We start from the raw sequence: 17,798 nt of genomic DNA on the forward strand, positions 1-17,798 counted from the left end.
CACATGCCTATAATCCCAACACGTAGGGAGGTTGAGGTGCGGATCACCTGAGGTCAGGAGTTCAAGACCATCGTGGCCAACATGGCAAAACCCCGTCTCTACTAAAAATACAAAAAAAAAAAAAAAAATTGCCAGGCATGGTGGCGGGCGCCTGTAATCCCAGCTACTTGGTAGGCTAAGGCAGGAGAATTGCTTGAACCCAGGAGGCGGAGGTTGCAGTGAGCTGAGATTGCTCCACTGCACTCCAGCCTGGGTGACAGAGCAAGACTCCGTCTCAAAAATAAATACATAAATAAATAAAAATTAAAAAAAGAAAATGCACAGAGGTACTTACTGGTGCAGGGACACAAGGTATGCAACTTACTCTCCAGTGACTGAAAAACATGTGTGTGTAGAGACAGCGAGGAGTATATGACAACATAAAAGTCAACAATAGGTGAATATGGGCATATGTGGGGAATCTTTGTATGATTCTTGTAACTTTCTGGAAGTTTGAAATTATTCTCAAATAAAAAGTGAAAAAAAAAAAAAGACCAAAACCAAACGACAAGAACCTTATGCATGTACATATAACTCAACAATGCTGGACTGAAGGAGAGAAAGAAAGTCTCTACAGGAAGAAGACCCCTGAGGGAAGATAATTAAGTGTGACCCCAGAGCCCACACCCACCTGGAGCTGCGTGGCGTAGTGCCCCAGCTTGATCTTCAGTAAAAACCCATCTTCCCCGACCTGGTGCTCCGCCTTCTTCTGCAGCTCCTGTACCAGGCCCTCCAGGAGCTGGGTGGCCTTAATGTTCTCCTGTGGATTATCAAGATCTATTGAGTCCCTAGGGGAAAAAAATTACATAATCTGTATACATACATGCACATGAGCCTGTATAAATGCAGCCTCAACACATCCCACTTTTTCTTCAACTAAAGTGATTTTTTTAGTGCTCACTGCAAATTTTAAGAAACAGCCCAACAGAAATGGACTCAATGCCTATATTAATCTATTTGTAATTTACTAAATAGTTGGATTATACTGTAGCTTTCATTCTTTTTTTTAAAAAAAATTTTTTAACAATGTGCTGCCCTTCCTCCTTTCTCTCAATGATGTGCTTGGTGCTTATGCTATTTGCTCCGAGAAATGCAAGGAAAAGGAAAGGGTTCTGTGTGCTCTGAAGGAAATAAGGACTTGGATAATTTCCTATTTATAGTTACCCCTCACGGGTGGAAAGGAGGCACAAGGCCAAGACTCTTCTACATGTCCTTTCCAGCCTCGAGGAGTTTGGTATCTGCAGGTTTCTTAGGTAGAGATAGGTGAAAGAAGCTATTGCTACTTCTAAGAAGCCCTGGAAATGAGACATTCAGGCAGACGGTGCCTACAAGCATTTATACGAGTCAGACATATCACTAGTTGCAGACCCAGGACCTGAAGGCAATGCCAACTTCTCTGGTAAACAAAGGAAACCACGCTACAGACTCTGCATTGATTTCGAGCTATTAAACTGATGACAGGGATTCGGATGGTCTCCCTCCCTCCTTTCTTTCTTTCCTTTTTTCTTTCTTTCTTTCTTTCTACAACTTGGGCAACAATTGACACTGGGAAGTACCAAATTACTTAGTCACTGAAGAAACCAAACAGCTGTCAGACTGAAATAACATTCAATAACTGCTGACTGGGTCTGCAGCCAAACAAGATAGTGGTAGCTAAAAGGCTCTGCCATCCCTAAGTCCCTGAAGATAGCAACTAATTTCAAAAAGAGGCACCAACAGGTGTATCAAAACAGTGATACCGGCCCGGTGTGGTGGCTCACGCCTGTAATCCTAGCACTTTGGGAGGCTGAGATGGGCTGATTACCTGAGCTTAGGAGTTGGAGACCAGCCTGAGCAACACGGTGAAACCCCGTCTCTACTAAAATACAAAAGAAATTAGCCGGGCATAGCAGCGTGTGCCTGTAGTCCTAGCTACTTGGGAGGCTGAGGCAGGAGAACTGCTTGAACCCGGGAGGTGGAGGTTGCAGTGAACCAAGATCGGCCACTGCACTCCAGCCTGGGCAACAGAGCAAGACTCTGTCTCTACAAAAACAAAACAAAACAAAACAAAACAAAGCAGTGATACCATACCCCATCAAATAGTACACCCTAATCTGCACCTTGAGAAGGCAGTTAAAGCAAGTCAGATTTTAAATATGTGTGCCCTATGTATTAAATAGAATATGTATTAAATGAAAGGCTGGAAGGAATGAGGGCAGCCTGTACCTCTGTTTCAACTGGCAACAATGCCCCTGGTCTGGAAACCCACTCTTTTTTTCGAGATGAAGTCTCACTCTGTCGCCTAGGCTGGGATGCAGTAGCACGATCTCAGTTCACTACAACCTCCGCCTCCTGGGTTCAAGTGATTCTCCTGTCTCAGCCTCCCAAGTAGCTGGAATTACAGGCGTGCACCACCATGCCCGGCTAATTTTTATATTTTTAACAAAGATGGGACTTTACCATGTTGACTAGGTCTCAAACTCCTGATCTCAAGTGATCCACCCGCCTCAGCCTCCCAAAGTGCTGGGATTATAGGCATGAGCCACCACACCCGGCCAGGAACCCACTCGAGAGGATCCAGTCTTTAAGCAAAACTCATAGAAGTCACGTATTGGTTCTTTACTCGAAACCTTAATTCTCTGTTAAAAAAAGACTTGCTTAGATGGCTTAAACATAAAGAATTGAAGATTTGGCTGGGCCCGGGGGCTCACACTTGTAATCCCAGCACTTTGGGAGGCCGAAGTGGGCAGATCACAAGGTCAGGAGTTAAGAGACCAGCCTGGTCAATATGGTGAAACCCCGTCTCTATTAAAAATACAAAAATTAGCCCGGTGTGGTGGCAGGCACCTGTAATCCCAGCTACTTAGAAAGCTGAGGCAGGAGAAAGGCTTGAACCCGGGAGGCGGAGGTTGCAGTGAGCCGAAATCAAGCCACTGCAGCCTGGTGACAGAGGGAGACTCCGTCTCAAAAAAAAGAAAAGAAAAAAAGAATTGAAGATTCTTCATTAAAATCTTTATATTCTTAAGAAAACCAAAGCTAAAAAAATTTCAAGTTTTCCTTAATATCAACACAAGTCTTTTAATTCATTCAGTGAGAACACCAAACGGGAACTCTGCTAAGTGAAATCTGAAATTAACAGAAACTTCCTACTCATGTTTTTCTAAATCCTCCAAATCAGGAAAACAGGAGAGAAAATGAAAAGGGAGGGGAAAGCACTAAACAAGGTACAGCTGACATTCTCATATTTAACTCATTTTTTCCCCTCACTTAATTACATGAAGCTGAGATTTTTTTAATTGCCTAGAAAATTGCCTTTCTTTGGTGATCTTTAGTTTCTGAACGGAAATTTGCTACTAACACTCATTGCGATTATTCTAAGGCAACATTACTGATAGGTAGGTATACGGCCCTCTGCAAATAGCAGCATCAAAGCTGGCTTCTCTGAGGGACTGTAAAAGAGGACCCCTGGCTAAGATGGTGAGGCTTGAAGTATCAAATGAATATGCCAGATCGACTGACAGACTTTAACTAAGCAGCAAGCTCCCAGACCCTGAGCAGTGTACATCCTGCTGCCTGGTGTGTAATAATGATACTAATTAAAAACCTGCGCTGTTAGTCGACTGCACTGTACTAATTCTAAAAGAAATTTAAAACAACTCTCCCCTCCCCCAAGTATGTAATCAGTAATCTGGAAAATAAAGAAAAATTAAAATGCTTGTCAAATCTACCACCAGAATGTAATTAGTGTTAATATTTGGGTATATTTTCGTTTAGTGTTTTTTGTTTTTTGGTTTTTTTTAAAAAGGCAATCTCACTCTGTTGCCCAGGCTGGAGTACAGTGGTGTGATCTCGGCTCACTGCAACCTCTGCCTCCCGGGTTCAAGCGATTCTCGTGCTTTAGCCTCCGTGTGGAGTAGCTGGGATTACAGACACCCGTCACCACGCCCAGCTAATTTTCTGTATTTTCAGTAGAGACGGAATTTTGCCGTGTTGGCCAGGCTTGTCTCAGAACTCCTGGCCTCAAGTGATCTGCCTGCCTCGGCCTCCCAAAGTGCTGGGATTACAGGCATGAGCCACAACACCCACCTAATTTTCTTTTAGTCTTTATGTGTATATATAAAATACATATAAATTAAAAACACCAATGTCTCCACTGTTAAATTATTTTTAGTTTTTTGTTAGATGTAAATTTATTAAGAAATGTAAAATAATTTACATTTAATAAAATAAACTATAAGAAATAAATTATAATTAAATTATATGCATATTCACACCTATCTGCCCCATTAAACACAAATTATTATTATTTTTTTGACATAGGATCTCGCTATGTTGCCTAGGCTGGCCTCAAACTGCTGGGGTCAAGCAATCCTCCCATCTCAGCATCCTGGGTAGCTGGGATTACAGATGTGCACCACCACGTCCAGTGAAACACTGAATTATTTGGAGATGAGGGCTTTAATTTTGTTTGTTTGTTTGTTTTGAGACAGGGTCTTGCTCTGTTGCTTAGGCTGGAGTGCACTGGTGTGATCATAAGTTACGGCAACCTCTGCCTCGCAGGCTCAAGCGACCCTCCCACCTCAGCCTCCCAAGTAGCTGGTACTACAGGTGCACACCACCACACCTGGCTAATTTTTGTATTTTGTACAAAGACAGGGTTTTGATATGTTGCTCAGGCCTTCCTTGAACTCCTGGGCTCAAGCAATACACCTGCCTTGGCCTCCCAAAGTGTTGGGATTACAACACAAGGTTGGGCTTTAATTTTTTTCATACAAATTCTATTACTTAGGACACTGCTAGGTATCCTATGGGCACTCGAAACATATTTGTTGGCTGCTCTTTATTAGCAGTAATATTCTTTTTTTTTTTTTTTTTTTTTTGAGACGGAGTCTCGCTCTGTCACCCAGGCTGGAGTGCAGTGGCGCGATCTCGGCTCACTGCAAGCTCTGCCTCCCGGGTTCCCGCCATTCTCCTGCCTCAGCCTCCCAAGTAGCTGGGACTACAGGCGCCGCCACCTCGCCCGGCTAGTTTTTTTTCTATTTTTTAATAGAGACGGGGTTTCACCGTGTTAGCCAGGATGGTCTCGATCTCCTGACCTCGTGATCCACCCGCCTCAGCCTCCCAAAGTGCTAGGATTACAGGCTTGAGCCACCGCGCCCGGCCCTATTAGCAGTAATATTCTAATGCTTTTAGACAGTATTTACTATTAAAGGGAACAAATCCTATTTTAAAAATCCCAACAGTTATTCCATCCCCTCAATCTAAGATGGGGTTAAATACTTTTCATGTGTAAAAAGAAAATTTTTTAAAAATACCTTTTTTTTTTTTTTTGAGATGGAGTCTCGCTGTGTCTCCCAGGCTGGAGTGCAGTGGCCTGATCTCGGCTCACTGCAAGCTCCGCCTCCCGGGTTCACGCCATTCTCCCGCCTCAGCCTCTCAAGTAGCTGAGACTACAGGCGCCCGCCACCACGCCCGGCTAGTTTTTTGTATTTTTAGTAGAGACGGGGTTTCACCATGTTAGCCAGGATAGTCTCGATCTCCTGACCTCGTGATCCACCCGCCTCAGCCTCCCAAAGTGCTGGGATTACAGGCTTGAGCCACCGCGCCCGGCCTAAAAAATACCTTTTTATGGATCACATTTAAAAATGTTTAAAAATACAACTTTGAAAGTTGCCATCATGACATCTTTCTAACCAAACTCCAATATTCTTGTGTTTCACAAAATATGATGCAAACATCCTTGTTCACCTACCAGGCTTGGCTTTCAATCCACTGGGATAAATAATGCCGCACCTCAATGGGAAAATGCTGGCCGTACAACGCTTGCATCTGATGAAGGGCTTCTCCTTGGAGCTGCTGAGCTTGTATCCACACAGCCATGGTTTACAATCTGTTGAACAAACAATCAGTGCTTTCGGTGTTTTTTCTTTATTTTCCCCTTACATCCACCAGAGTAAATATTCACATAGTTACCAAGGTAAATGTTTTTATTTTATTATTTATTTTTATTTTTAATTTTTTGAGACAGTCTTGCTCTGCCGCCCAGGCTGGAGTGCAGTGGCACAATCTTGGCTCACTACAACCTCCGCCTCCCCAGTTCAAGCGATTCTCCTGTCTCAGCCTCCTGAGTAGCTGGGATTATAGGCGTGCATTACCATGCTCGGTTAGTTTTTGCATTTTTAGTAGAGATGGGGCTTCACTGTGTTGGTCGGGCTGGTCTTGAACTCCTGACCTTAAGTGATCCTCCCACCTCAGCCTCCTAAAGTGCTGGGATTACAAGCATGAGCCACCATGCTCGGCCAAAGTAAATGTTTTTAGCCCTTTTGATAGACTGAAGACAGTATTCTTGATTTTAACTTTAAAACGTTTTCAAAATGTAGACACTCGGCCTGGTCATGGAAAGATACACAGTTGGGTCTATGAAGCTCGGACTATGAAACGCACTAAGGTCTTATAAGCAAAAGTACAAAAGGAGTATTAGGGAAAGAATTGCTAACTTTGACATCGTAGACATATTCTTTACTTTTGTTCAAAATTGTCAGCCATGGTAAGCAGCATTTCAACAGTAATAAATAATTAACAGAGAGTTTTTTTTTTGAGACAGAGTCTTGCTCTGTCGCCCAGGCTGGAGGGCAGTGGCACGATCTTGGCTCACTGCAACCTCCGCCTCCCAGGTTCAAGCAATTCTACTGCCTCAGCCTCCCAAGTAGCTGAGATTACAGGTACCCACCACCACACCCAGCTAATTTTTGTATTTTTAGTAGAGATGGGGTTTCACCAGGCTGGCCAGGACAGTCTCGAACTCCTGACCTCAAGTGATCCACCTCAGCCTCCCAAAGGGCTGGGATTACAGGTGTGAGCCACTGCGCCCAGCTGAGAGATTTTTTTTTAAAATCACGTGTTTTAGATTTGTTATTTTGACTTCAGAAATATAACAAACATATGTCGTTTTGAAAAAGCCCAGTAAAAGAAAAGTAAAAGCATCTAAAGCGTGGATTGAACTCTATGCATTATCACTGGTTACCTAAGCAGCAATGCTTTGCACACACAGAGCACAGATTTATCTGGAAAAAATGCCCCAAGGTTCACCTCCTGAGTTACTGCTAAGGAATTTATGAAGCAATGTTCTGTTAAATTATAGCATTTACAAATCTTTCAGACACAAAAACAATACATTCCACCTAAGAGTTAGAAATATGAACCATTATGCTCCAATAGCAGGTAGTCTCTTTATTTTTTTTTTCTGAGACGGAGTCTCGCACTGTCGCCCAGGCTGGAGTGCAGTGGCATGATCTCGGCTCACTGCAAGCTCCGCCTCCCGGGTTCACGCCATCCTCCTGTCTCAGCCTCCTGAGTAGCTGGGACTACAGGTGCCCGCCACCTCGCCCGGCTAATTTTTTCTATTTTTAGTGGAGACGGGGTTTCAGTGTGTTAGCCAGGATGGTCTCGATCTCCTGACCTTGTGATCCGCCCACCTCGGCCTCCCAAAGTGCTGGGATTACAGGCTGAGTCACTGCCCCAGCCAGTAGTTTCTTTTTTTAACATGCTCTTGATTTAAAAAAAAAAAAAAAAAGGCTTTATAAAACTACCATGATGCCCCCTCAGACTCACCTGACAATTTTTAACTCATTTGGCAGACACTCTTCAGGTTTGACCAGATTAGGGCAGAAACATTTGGGTAGACTGGGAAGGGACTTCAAGTAACTATAAGGACTGAAAATGAATCTTGCTCTAACACTATTTTCCATAATGTAGAGTTTGGTATAAGGCAGGGTTATCTTGAATTCCATCCCACATGATTTGGCTACTGATTTGCACAACTCTCCTAAGAACTAGGTTACAGTTAGGGGCTGGTGACTTGGACTTGGATTTTGTTTACTACCAGAGACTGCACAAGTGTGTTAGGAAGCAAAAATCTCTTCTGTTAGTTGTAGTTGTCTGATCACATAACACTGAGCTATTTATGGGACAAGTCAGTTAGCCAACGATGAGGTGTAGGGGAGTGCCAGTCATCTATTTCAGACTTGTGCAATGCTATAGAACACTTGAGAAGTGTATAATTTTATTTAGGGCTTTTAGGCATTAAGGCTGGGATCACTGTAAGACCCAATTTGACCCAAGACATCAAATTTCAGTGGCTGTGAGTTCACCAAAACACTTAGGAAAAACAGGTCTCTCCAGAAGCAATTCCACTTTATAATTAAACACTGGAAGTCACTTAACTGCACAATGTATTTTTTAATCAAATAAATCATATCACAAGATTTTGGAAAACTAGAACAGATACCAAATCATGATTTTTGGATGAACGATAAGGAACGGATGGCCAGGCATGGTGGCTCATGCTTGTAATTCCAGCACTTCGGGAGGCTGAGGTGGGCAGATCACCTGAGGTCAAGAGTTCGGGTCCTGCCTGGCCAACATGGCAAAACCCCGTCTCTACTAAAAATACAAAACAATTAGCCAGGTGTGGTGGCATGTGTCTGTAGTCCTAGCTACTCAGGAGGCTGAGGCAGAAGAATCGCTTGAACCTGGGAGGCAGAGGTGGCAGCGAGCCAAGATTACGTCACTGCACTCCAGCCTGGGCGACAGAGCCAGATTTTGGCTCAAGAAAAAAAATTATATAAGGGATGGATGAATGAAGGTGCTTAGGCACTTAAGTATATGGAAGAGTGATAAAAGAATGAAGAGAAGAATTCAGGTGTTAATCTTCCTAAGTAGTAAAGAATAAGAAGTAGGACCTCACCATAGCTCTCAATGAATATATGAGTGATACCAACAGATACAAACATTCTCTTGCATCTGCATTCATTAGGTGAAATGACTCAAGAGACAAAAGAAGGAAAGCTATGAAAACTTTTATCTCCCCAGAGACTCCTTCCCAGCCCACTCAAATAAAATGGCATTCTGGTCACTCTCTATCCTCTTAATCTGCTTTATTTTTCTTCTTATCATTTAGCAATTCCTGATATTGATCATATATTTGCTTACTCACTTCCCACCAGGGTGAAATCACCATGAACACAATGACTTTGTTTTGTTCACCGTGCTTTCTCCTGGGTCTAGAACGGTACCTGGCACATAAGCATCATAATTTTTTTGTTGCATAAATAAATGTATACATACAATTTGACCAACTCCATCGGCTCTTTTCAAAGTTATAATAGAACAATATACCAGTATGAAATACCAAGGCATGAAAACAGAACAGATTTCCATTTAAATAATCAATTATTTAATTTATTATTATTATTACTATTATTTTTTCAGTCGGAGTCTCGCTTTGTTGCCCAGGCTGGAGTGCAGCAATCTCAGCTCACTGCAGCGTTTGCCTCCTGGGTTTAAGCGATTCTCCTGCCTCAGCCTCCTGAGTAGCTGGGACTACAGGCACACACTGCCACGCCGAGCTAAGTTTTGTATTTTTAGTAGAGATGGGGTTTCACCATGTTGGCCAGGATGGTCTTGACCTCCTGACCTCATGATCTGCCCTCTTCGGCCTCCCAAAGTGCTGGGATTACAGGCATGAGCCACCACGCTCAGCCTGGAGCACATCTTATTCACGACTGTGTCCCCAGTGTCTAGTATGGTGGCTTGCCCATGAAAAGTGTTCAAAAAATACTTGTGGAGCGAATACATAAACAAATATTTAACATGCCCTGCTGGTCAAGCATATTTAGGAGCCTATTACTGTTTTAGGAAAGAAATACTGTGGTGATATACCATACATGTAGGGGTATTAAAAAATGTCACTCTATTTTGCCTTAAATTTTAGATTATTTCTTAGTTTTCATCAAAGAGTAGAACGCTGAGCTCTTAGAATTTGTCAGAATATTTTTACGATTCTAGTTGTGAACATGCCATAATAATTATTTTCTAAAATAGCATGCCATTTGAAGGATAATAGCTGGTAAATACCAAGTGGCAATCACCTTATTTTGATAAATACAATATAGTTTCACTACACATAAGTGCTTTGATAGAGTTGGAGAGTAGATTCTGCTCACTGCTACTCAAAAGTATACAATAAAAGTACACTAACTAGTACAGAGTCATTTTTATTTTACTGTTAAACTGAAAATTATCTATATGTGAAATATGAGATGGCTTACTGAGACTATCATAAAATTCTAAATACCCAGTTTAGGAAAAACCCAACTGTTTTCCCAGTTATGTGAATAACACCTAGAAGCTATGTAGTGGTTTTTTGTTTGTTTGTTTTTTGAGACGGAGTCTCACTCTGTCGCCTAGGCTGGAGTGCAGTAGCATGATCTCAGCTCACTGTAGCCCCCGCCTTCCGAGTTCAAGTGATTCTCCTGCCTCAGCCTCCTGACTAGCTGGGACTACAGGCGCCCGCCACCACGCCTGGCTAATTTTTTTTTTTGAGACGGAGTCTCGCTCTGTCACCCAGGCTGGAGTACAGTGGTGTGATCTCGGCTTACTGCAAGCTCCACCTCCCGGGTTCACGCCATTCTCCTGCCTCAGCCTCCCGAGTAGCTGGGACTACAGGTGCCCGCCACCACGCCGGCTAATTTTTTGTATTTTTAGTAGAGATGGGGTTTCACCGTGGTCTCGATCTCCTGATTTCATGATCTGCCCACCTTTGCCTCCCAAAGTGCTGGGATTACAGGCGTGAGCCACCGTGCCCAGCTGCCTGGCTAATTTTTTTTTTTAGTACAGATGGGGTTTCACCATGTTGGCCAGGCTGGTCTTGAACTACTGACCTCAGGTGACCTGCCTGACCTCCCAAAGTGCTGGGATTACAGGCATGAGCCACCATGCCTGGCCGCTAAGTAGTATTTTTCTTCATACATGTCAGAACACTTCACCCCCTTATCAGGCTATGTCCACATGCCTGACATGAGTGGCATTCATCTAGCCGACATTCATTCTTCTAACTGGCATTCATCCAGCCATCGAACGCTACTCTGCATCCACAAGGACTGTACCTCTGTCCTCAGGACCCGCCCTCTTCTGCTTATTTACGGGTAGCTCCAATTTCAGTGCGTGATGTTCAGACAAGGGAAGTGGTTTGTTCTTTGGTAAACCATCACGGGGGATTCTCTAAAGACTGGGAAATGGATTCACAATCTTATTTTTAGGCCGAAGATAAGAACTATTTGAGCTCGAATGAGTTGCACTCTGTGTTCACAAGCATTTCAGAACAACCTAAAACAGCCTTGGATGCAGAACACTGTACTTTCTGAAGGCATAAGGCACCTACCTCAACCTTATATATCTGGATATACCCATGGGCTTGGAGAGCCAAATAAATCATTCGGGCCCTCAGGCACTTGTTAATAAAAGTTTCAAAGTCTAATAGCTCATAATGTTACAGGCTTACTGAAAAACCATAAAAATGAATGTCCACCACATAAATAAATGATATAAGTGAGTGGGATTTGGAATAATTTTGTCTCAGTCATAAATATCTTTTCTCAGATGCTTTTCCTTTCTAAAAGTAAAATATAAACTATAACAAAGAAAAACATCACTCTCTCTGAGGACTTCCAGAACACTGTGACCCAAGGTCTTGCCCTAGCTAAACTGCAGTGGAGAGTAGTGTATGACATTAGAAGGCCCACCGTGTATCTGCCAACTCAGCAAGTGAATTCTAGCGTGGGGTGGGAGTAGAGGATTAATATGAATAATATTATGAACAATATGAATATAATAATATGAATAATATGAATCTAGCAGATTTGGTCTGCTGGATTCGTGTGTATAATTTAAAGCATTTTATAATTCCGATTCTCCATCCTACCTCCCCATCCCAGGGCCAAAGTCTCTAAACTGGGGTTAAACTTTTAGAGATAATGCTGAACTCACCTAAACATGGTTCTGTCAAAGACAGCCCGTTAAGTCTCTCTGTGCCTCAGTTTTCTTGTTTGTACAATGGGAATAATAATACTTATGCCCCTTAGGAGGCTGCTGTAAGAATGAATTAGTTTTATGTACATACCTAAAACGGTGTCTGGCTAAGAGCAGGTGCTCTGTAAGTACTCACTACTGTTCTTACTGTTGCCTTAAACTTACAAAACCAGCTTCTCTCTCCCATCTCTAATTTTAACTCAATTTAACAAACTTTCCAAAAATCAATCCTCCACAAATAGCTCTTGCTATCCTTCTCTTTAACCAGTATCTCCAGTGTAAACGTTTCCATCCATCCATCCATCCATCCATCCATCCGAGACAGGGTCTTACTCCATCACTCAGGCTGGAGTGCAGTGGTGTGATCATGGTTCACCACAGCCTCAAACTTCTGGGCTTGAGGGATACTCCTACCCCAGCCACCCAAGTAGCTGGGACTGTGGGCACATGCCATCACACCTGGCTAATTAAAGAAAAAAAATTTTTTTTTTTTTTGTAGAGACAAGGTCTTACTATGGTGCCCAGGCCAGTCTCAAACTCCTCACTCAAGTGATCCTCCCAAGTCAGCCTCCCCCAAAGTGCTGGGATTACAGGCATGGGCCATTGTGCCTGGCCCTTTTTTTTTTTTTTTTTTTTTGAGGCAGAGTCTCGCTCTGTTGCCCAGACTGGAATGCAGTGGTGCCATCTCGGCTCACTGCAACCTCTGCCTCCCAGGTTCAAGCAATTATCTGCCTCAGCCTCCTGAGTAGCTGGGATTAGAGGTGCCCACCACCATGCCTGCCTAATTTTGTATTTTTAGTAGAGACGGGGTTTCACCATGTTGGCCAGGCTGGTCTTGAACTCCTGACCTTGTGATCCACCCGCCTCAGCCTCCCTAAGTGCTGGGATTACAGGCATGAGCCACCGCACCCGGCCGTACTGGGCCCTTTTAAAAGATGGTATTCTTATTTCTTAATCAATTTCACTGACACAAGTTCTACAGACAGGAACTTTTGGGAGGTGGTGGAAAGGCACTGTGAAGTCTGTTCTCTTATCTTTGAATGAAAGAATGGAGAACTGTGAAGGGTGAGGGTAGTACAGTAACAGCAAGGCTTTGATTTTGCCTTATGCATACTAAACTCTATTTTTTTTTTTTGAGACGGAGTCTCGCTCTGTCGCCCAGGTTGGAGTGCAGTGGCTTGGTCTCGGCTCACTGCAAGCTCTGCCTCCCAGGTTCACGCCATTCTCCTGCCTCAGCCTCCAGAGTAGCTGGAAATACAGGCACCCGCCACCACGCCCGGCTAATTTTTTGTATTTTTAGTAGAGACGGGGTTTCACCATGTTAGCCAGGATGGTCTTGATCTCCTGACCTCATGATCCACCTGCCTTGGCCTCCCAAAGTGCTGGGATTACAGGCGTGAGCCATGGTGCCCAGCCTAAACTCTTAAAAAAAAAGAAGAAGAAGAAGAGGCCGGGTGCAGTGGCTCATGCCTGTAATCCCAGCACTTTGGGAGGCCGAGGTGGGTGGATCACGAGGTCAAGAGATGGAGACCATCCTAGCCAAAATGGTGAAAACCTATCTCTACTAAAAATACAAAAATTAGCTGGGCGTGGTGCCATGCTCCTATAGTCCCAGCTACTCAGGAGGCTGAGGCAGAAGAATCGCTTGAACCCAGGAGGCAGAGGTTGCAGTGAGCTGAGATCATGCCACTGCACTCCAGGCTGGTGACAGAGCAAGACTCTGTCTCAAAAAAAAAAAAAAAAGCCTGTAATCCCAGCACTTTGGGAGGCCGAGACGGGCGGATCACGAGGTCAGGTGATCGAGACCATCCTGGCTAACACGATGAAACTCCGTCTCTACTAAAAGATACAAAAAACTAGCCGGGTGTGGTGGTGGGCGCCTGTAGTCCCAGCTACTCGGGAGGCTGAGGCAGGAGAATGGCGTGAACCTGGGAGGCGGAGCTTGCAGTGAGCCGAGATCGGGCCACTGCAATCCAGCCTGGGCGACAGAGCGAGACTCCGTCTCAAAAAAAAAAAAAAAAAAAAAGAAGAAAACTATCCATTCCTTCCAATATGTTCTTGAACAGAGAAGGCTAAGCCAGCAGGGAGCCATGCCTTTACCTATTCCTTCCAAGGACATATCTGACTTTTACTAATTAAAGTACAAAAAACAACTAATGAAATTTGAAGTTTTCATTTATTATACTGCTTTATGAATTATTAGCAACAAACATTCCAATTCATCTAATAAATAAAAATAAACTTCAGAAATAGGATGAGAAATAAATAACAGTTATCAGTGTTATTATTATCCCCCATCCAGATTTAAGAGCTAGCTAAGCACTTCCTATATTACTTATAACAAGTGCTTTTATGAATCTACTCTTAATCCTAAATCCCTCAGACGTAGGCACTATTGTTATCCCCACGTTATAGATGAGGAAATTGAGGGTCATCAAGATTAAGTAGAATTGTATCGTGGTGAAACAGTTTTCGAAAACTATCTGGCAATTCTACAAAAGGGTAAACATACAGTTACCACATTTCCAGTAGTTCCACTCCTAGGTATATGCCTAAGAGAACTGAAAACATGTGTCCCCAAAAAGTGGGTATACAGGCCAGGCGCAGTGGCTCATGCCTGTAATCTCAGCCCTTTGGGAGACTGAGGCGAGTGGATCCTGAGGTCAGGAGTTCAAGACCAGCCTGGCCAACATGGCAAAACACCATCTCTACTAAAAATTTTTTTTAAAATGAGCCGGGCACAGTGGCGGGTGCCTGTAATCCTAGTTCTTTGGGAGGCTGAGGCAGGGGAATTACTTGAATCCGCGAGGCGGAGCTTGTAGTGAGCCAAGATCTGTGCCACTGCACTCTAGCCTGGAGGACAGAGCGAGCAGAGCAAGACTCTGTCTCAAAAACAAAACAAAACAAAAAAACAAAAAACAGATACACAAATGTTCACAGCTGCATTATTCATAATCACCTCATAATCACCCCAAAGTGGAAACAATTCAAATGTCCACCAAAGGATAAACAGATAGGAATGGATAAATACAATGAATAAGGTAGAATATTATGTAGACGTTAAAAAGGAATGAAGTACTGACGCATACTACAGTGTGGATGACCTTGAAATCACTATGTAAAGTGAAAGGCATGCAAGGGAACATACTGTAAATTCCATTTTTATGAAATATCCGGAATAGGCAAATCCATAGAGACAGAAAATAAATTGGTGGTTGCCAAGGGCTGAGGGGAGGGAGAAATGGGGAATGATTGCTAAAGTGTATGGGCTTTTTGAGGGGATGATGAAAATGTTCTGGAATTAGACAGTGGTGATAATTGTATAACTCTGAGAATATACTTCAAAGGGTGAATTTTGTAGTACATGATTATATCTCAGTAAAGCTATTTTTAAAAAAGAGGTGAACCACTTGCTCCAGGTCGGTCCCATACTACTAAGGGGTACTATCTGGGCTGGACCTACCTGAGAACCTGCACTTACTTGTACCACTGCACCAGGCTGCATGCATGTTGAGGACTTAAGGTGGCCTGCCATTTTCTATGTACTTTTCTTATTTTTTTTTTGAGACAGAGTCTCACTGTGTCACCCAGGCTGGAGTTCAGTGGCACAATCTCAGGTCACTGCAACCTCTGCCTCCCTCCCGGGTTCAAGTGATTCTCCTGTCTCAGCCTCCCGAGCAGCTGGGATTACAGGCATGTGCCACTGTGTCTGGCTAATTTTTGGAGTTTTAGTAGAGGCAGGATTTCACCATGTTGGCCAGGCTGGTCTTGAACTCCTGACCTCAAGTGATCCACCCACCTCGGCCTCCCAAAGTGCTGGGATTACAGGCGTGAGCCATCATGCCCAGCCTCGTATAGGGATTTTGAGGGACAGAAAAAATATTCAATAGCAGCAATAAAGGATCAAGACTTCATTCATATTAAAATGGGACTAATATCAAGTAAGAAGGCTATCACATTTAGAAGTAGGTCAATACCAGAGCCATCTGCTCTTTAATTTTTTTTTTCTAAATACTACCTTATATGCAATCAGGAAGCCAATTCTCTTTTTAAAAAAATCATATTATTAAACAGATGGGAAGAGAACAGAAAGAATAAAAGCATTTGGCTCACAAAGAAACAAACAAGGAAAAATGTGCCCAGGCAACATAGAGACGATAATATTCTGGGAAGACAATCAGTCATTAATCTTTGTCACAGCCAAATCATTGCATATTATAATGGGAAGAACAGAGAACGGAGGAGAGGAAAAGGGTAAGGGAGGGAAGAAAGGAGAAGGTAGAAAAAGGACCTACTTACTAAATATAAAAATCAAGTTTCAATCAGCAGGTTACCATATATTTAAAACTCTCATCTAAATATAGGATATAAAGTCTTGGCCAAAAATGCACAATCTCAAAAATAAAGAGAGTAGACTCAGACAAGGATCATCACAGCTGCTAAAACCATTAGGTGACAGTTGTTGGGGAAGAACATTTAGTCTCAAAGTACTACTCACATATTACTTATTATTCACAAAGGGGAAAAGAGGCATTTCCGTGGATAAATCTGGAGGACAATACTTTAACCGAGTGATCAAACATCCCCAATCATGGGATAAACTGACATTATGTGCCTCCAGATATGATTTGCTGAAAAGAATACACAAACTAAATCATGAAGAAACAATCAGACAAATCCAAATTGTGAGACTCTCATCAACGATCCCACGCCCACCCAAAACAGGTGGAACTGTTCTAGGTTAAAGGAGACTGCAGAGACACAACCACCAAGAGCGTAATTCAAAAACAAAAACACGACTGGACGAGGTGGCTCATACCTGTAATCCCAGCACTTTGGGAAGCCAAGGCCGGCCGATCACTCGAGGTCAAGCGTTCAAGACCAGCCTGGCCAACATGGTGAAACCCTGTCTCTACTAAAAATACAAAAATCAGTTGGGCGTGGTGGCGCACGCCTGTAGTTGCAGCTACTCGGAAGGTTGAGGCACAAGAATCTCCTGAACCCGGGAGGCGGAAGTTGTAGTGAGCTGAGATTGCGCCACTTGCACTCCAGGCTGGGCAACTGAGTGAGACTCTGTTTCAAAACAAACAAAAACACCCACAGCTCTAAAGTCCATTATATCATTATATATTAGATGTTGTTACATCACTGCTGAATTTCTTGTGACAATGCCATTGAGGTTGTGTAGGAGAATGCCCTTGCTCAGAGTAGATACAATGTCAAGTATTTGAGGGTAAATGGTCATGACGTCTACAACTTAACTTTGGAAGGAGAAACGGAAGAGTGACAGTGGTGGGGAGTGTGGGAAAGTAAATCTAACAACTGTGAACACTGGCTCAACCTAGGTGAAGTATATGTGAGTACTCATTGTTCTATTCTTTCCACTTTTCAGTCATTTACAATTTTTTCAAAATCAAAATTAAGGGCAAAAATTCCAAAAAAGAAAAACAAAGCAATGAGAGCAGAGGTTTGACTCTCACTGTGAAACTGTCCCTGGTGGTAAATAAAAATCTGGACTTCTGAGGCATTGTGCTGCAGCTTGTAGGCTACCAGCATGCAAGCTGGGCTCTCTCATGCCATGGTGGCCCACAGTGTATGTGTGTTATCATTATCTCCATGTCCAAATCCAGCCAGCAACTTCAGCCATCCCTTTGGGAAGAAGCTACATCTGTATCACTTTCCAGATGACTAAAAGCACTTGCTGTAGCCCAAAAATAATGACCATCTCCATTATGGAAAAATAAGAAATGATTTGAAGCTGGCATGTAGTCCTATGTTAGCTTCAGAATTTTTTTTTTTTTTTGAAACATAGTCTCACTCTGTCGCTCAGGCTGGAGTGCTATAGCGTAATTGCTGCTCACTGCAGTCTCAACCTCCTGGGTTCAGGTGATCCTCCTCCCTTAGCCTCCTGA

General features: G+C 43.2%; 1 protein-coding gene across 1 annotated transcript in view; it reads right to left on the reverse strand.

Annotated features, from left to right (window-relative positions):
* STAT5B (signal transducer and activator of transcription 5B) overlaps nt 1-17,798 on the reverse strand; it is an 83,122-nt gene that overhangs the window by 30,278 nt on the left and 35,046 nt on the right. The window contains exons 2-3 of the mRNA XM_025363461.1: nt 5,771-5,908; nt 671-827 (exon numbers count right to left, since the gene is read on the reverse strand). Of these exons, the coding sequence (XP_025219246.1) occupies nt 671-827; nt 5,771-5,898 (285 nt within the window). The 5' untranslated portion in view covers nt 5,899-5,908. The remainder of the gene's footprint in view (nt 1-670; nt 828-5,770; nt 5,909-17,798) is intronic.

The sequence above is a fragment of the Theropithecus gelada genome, chromosome 16 (assembly GCF_003255815.1).
Source record: "Theropithecus gelada isolate Dixy chromosome 16, Tgel_1.0, whole genome shotgun sequence".
Lineage (NCBI taxonomy): Eukaryota > Metazoa > Chordata > Mammalia > Primates > Cercopithecidae > Theropithecus > Theropithecus gelada.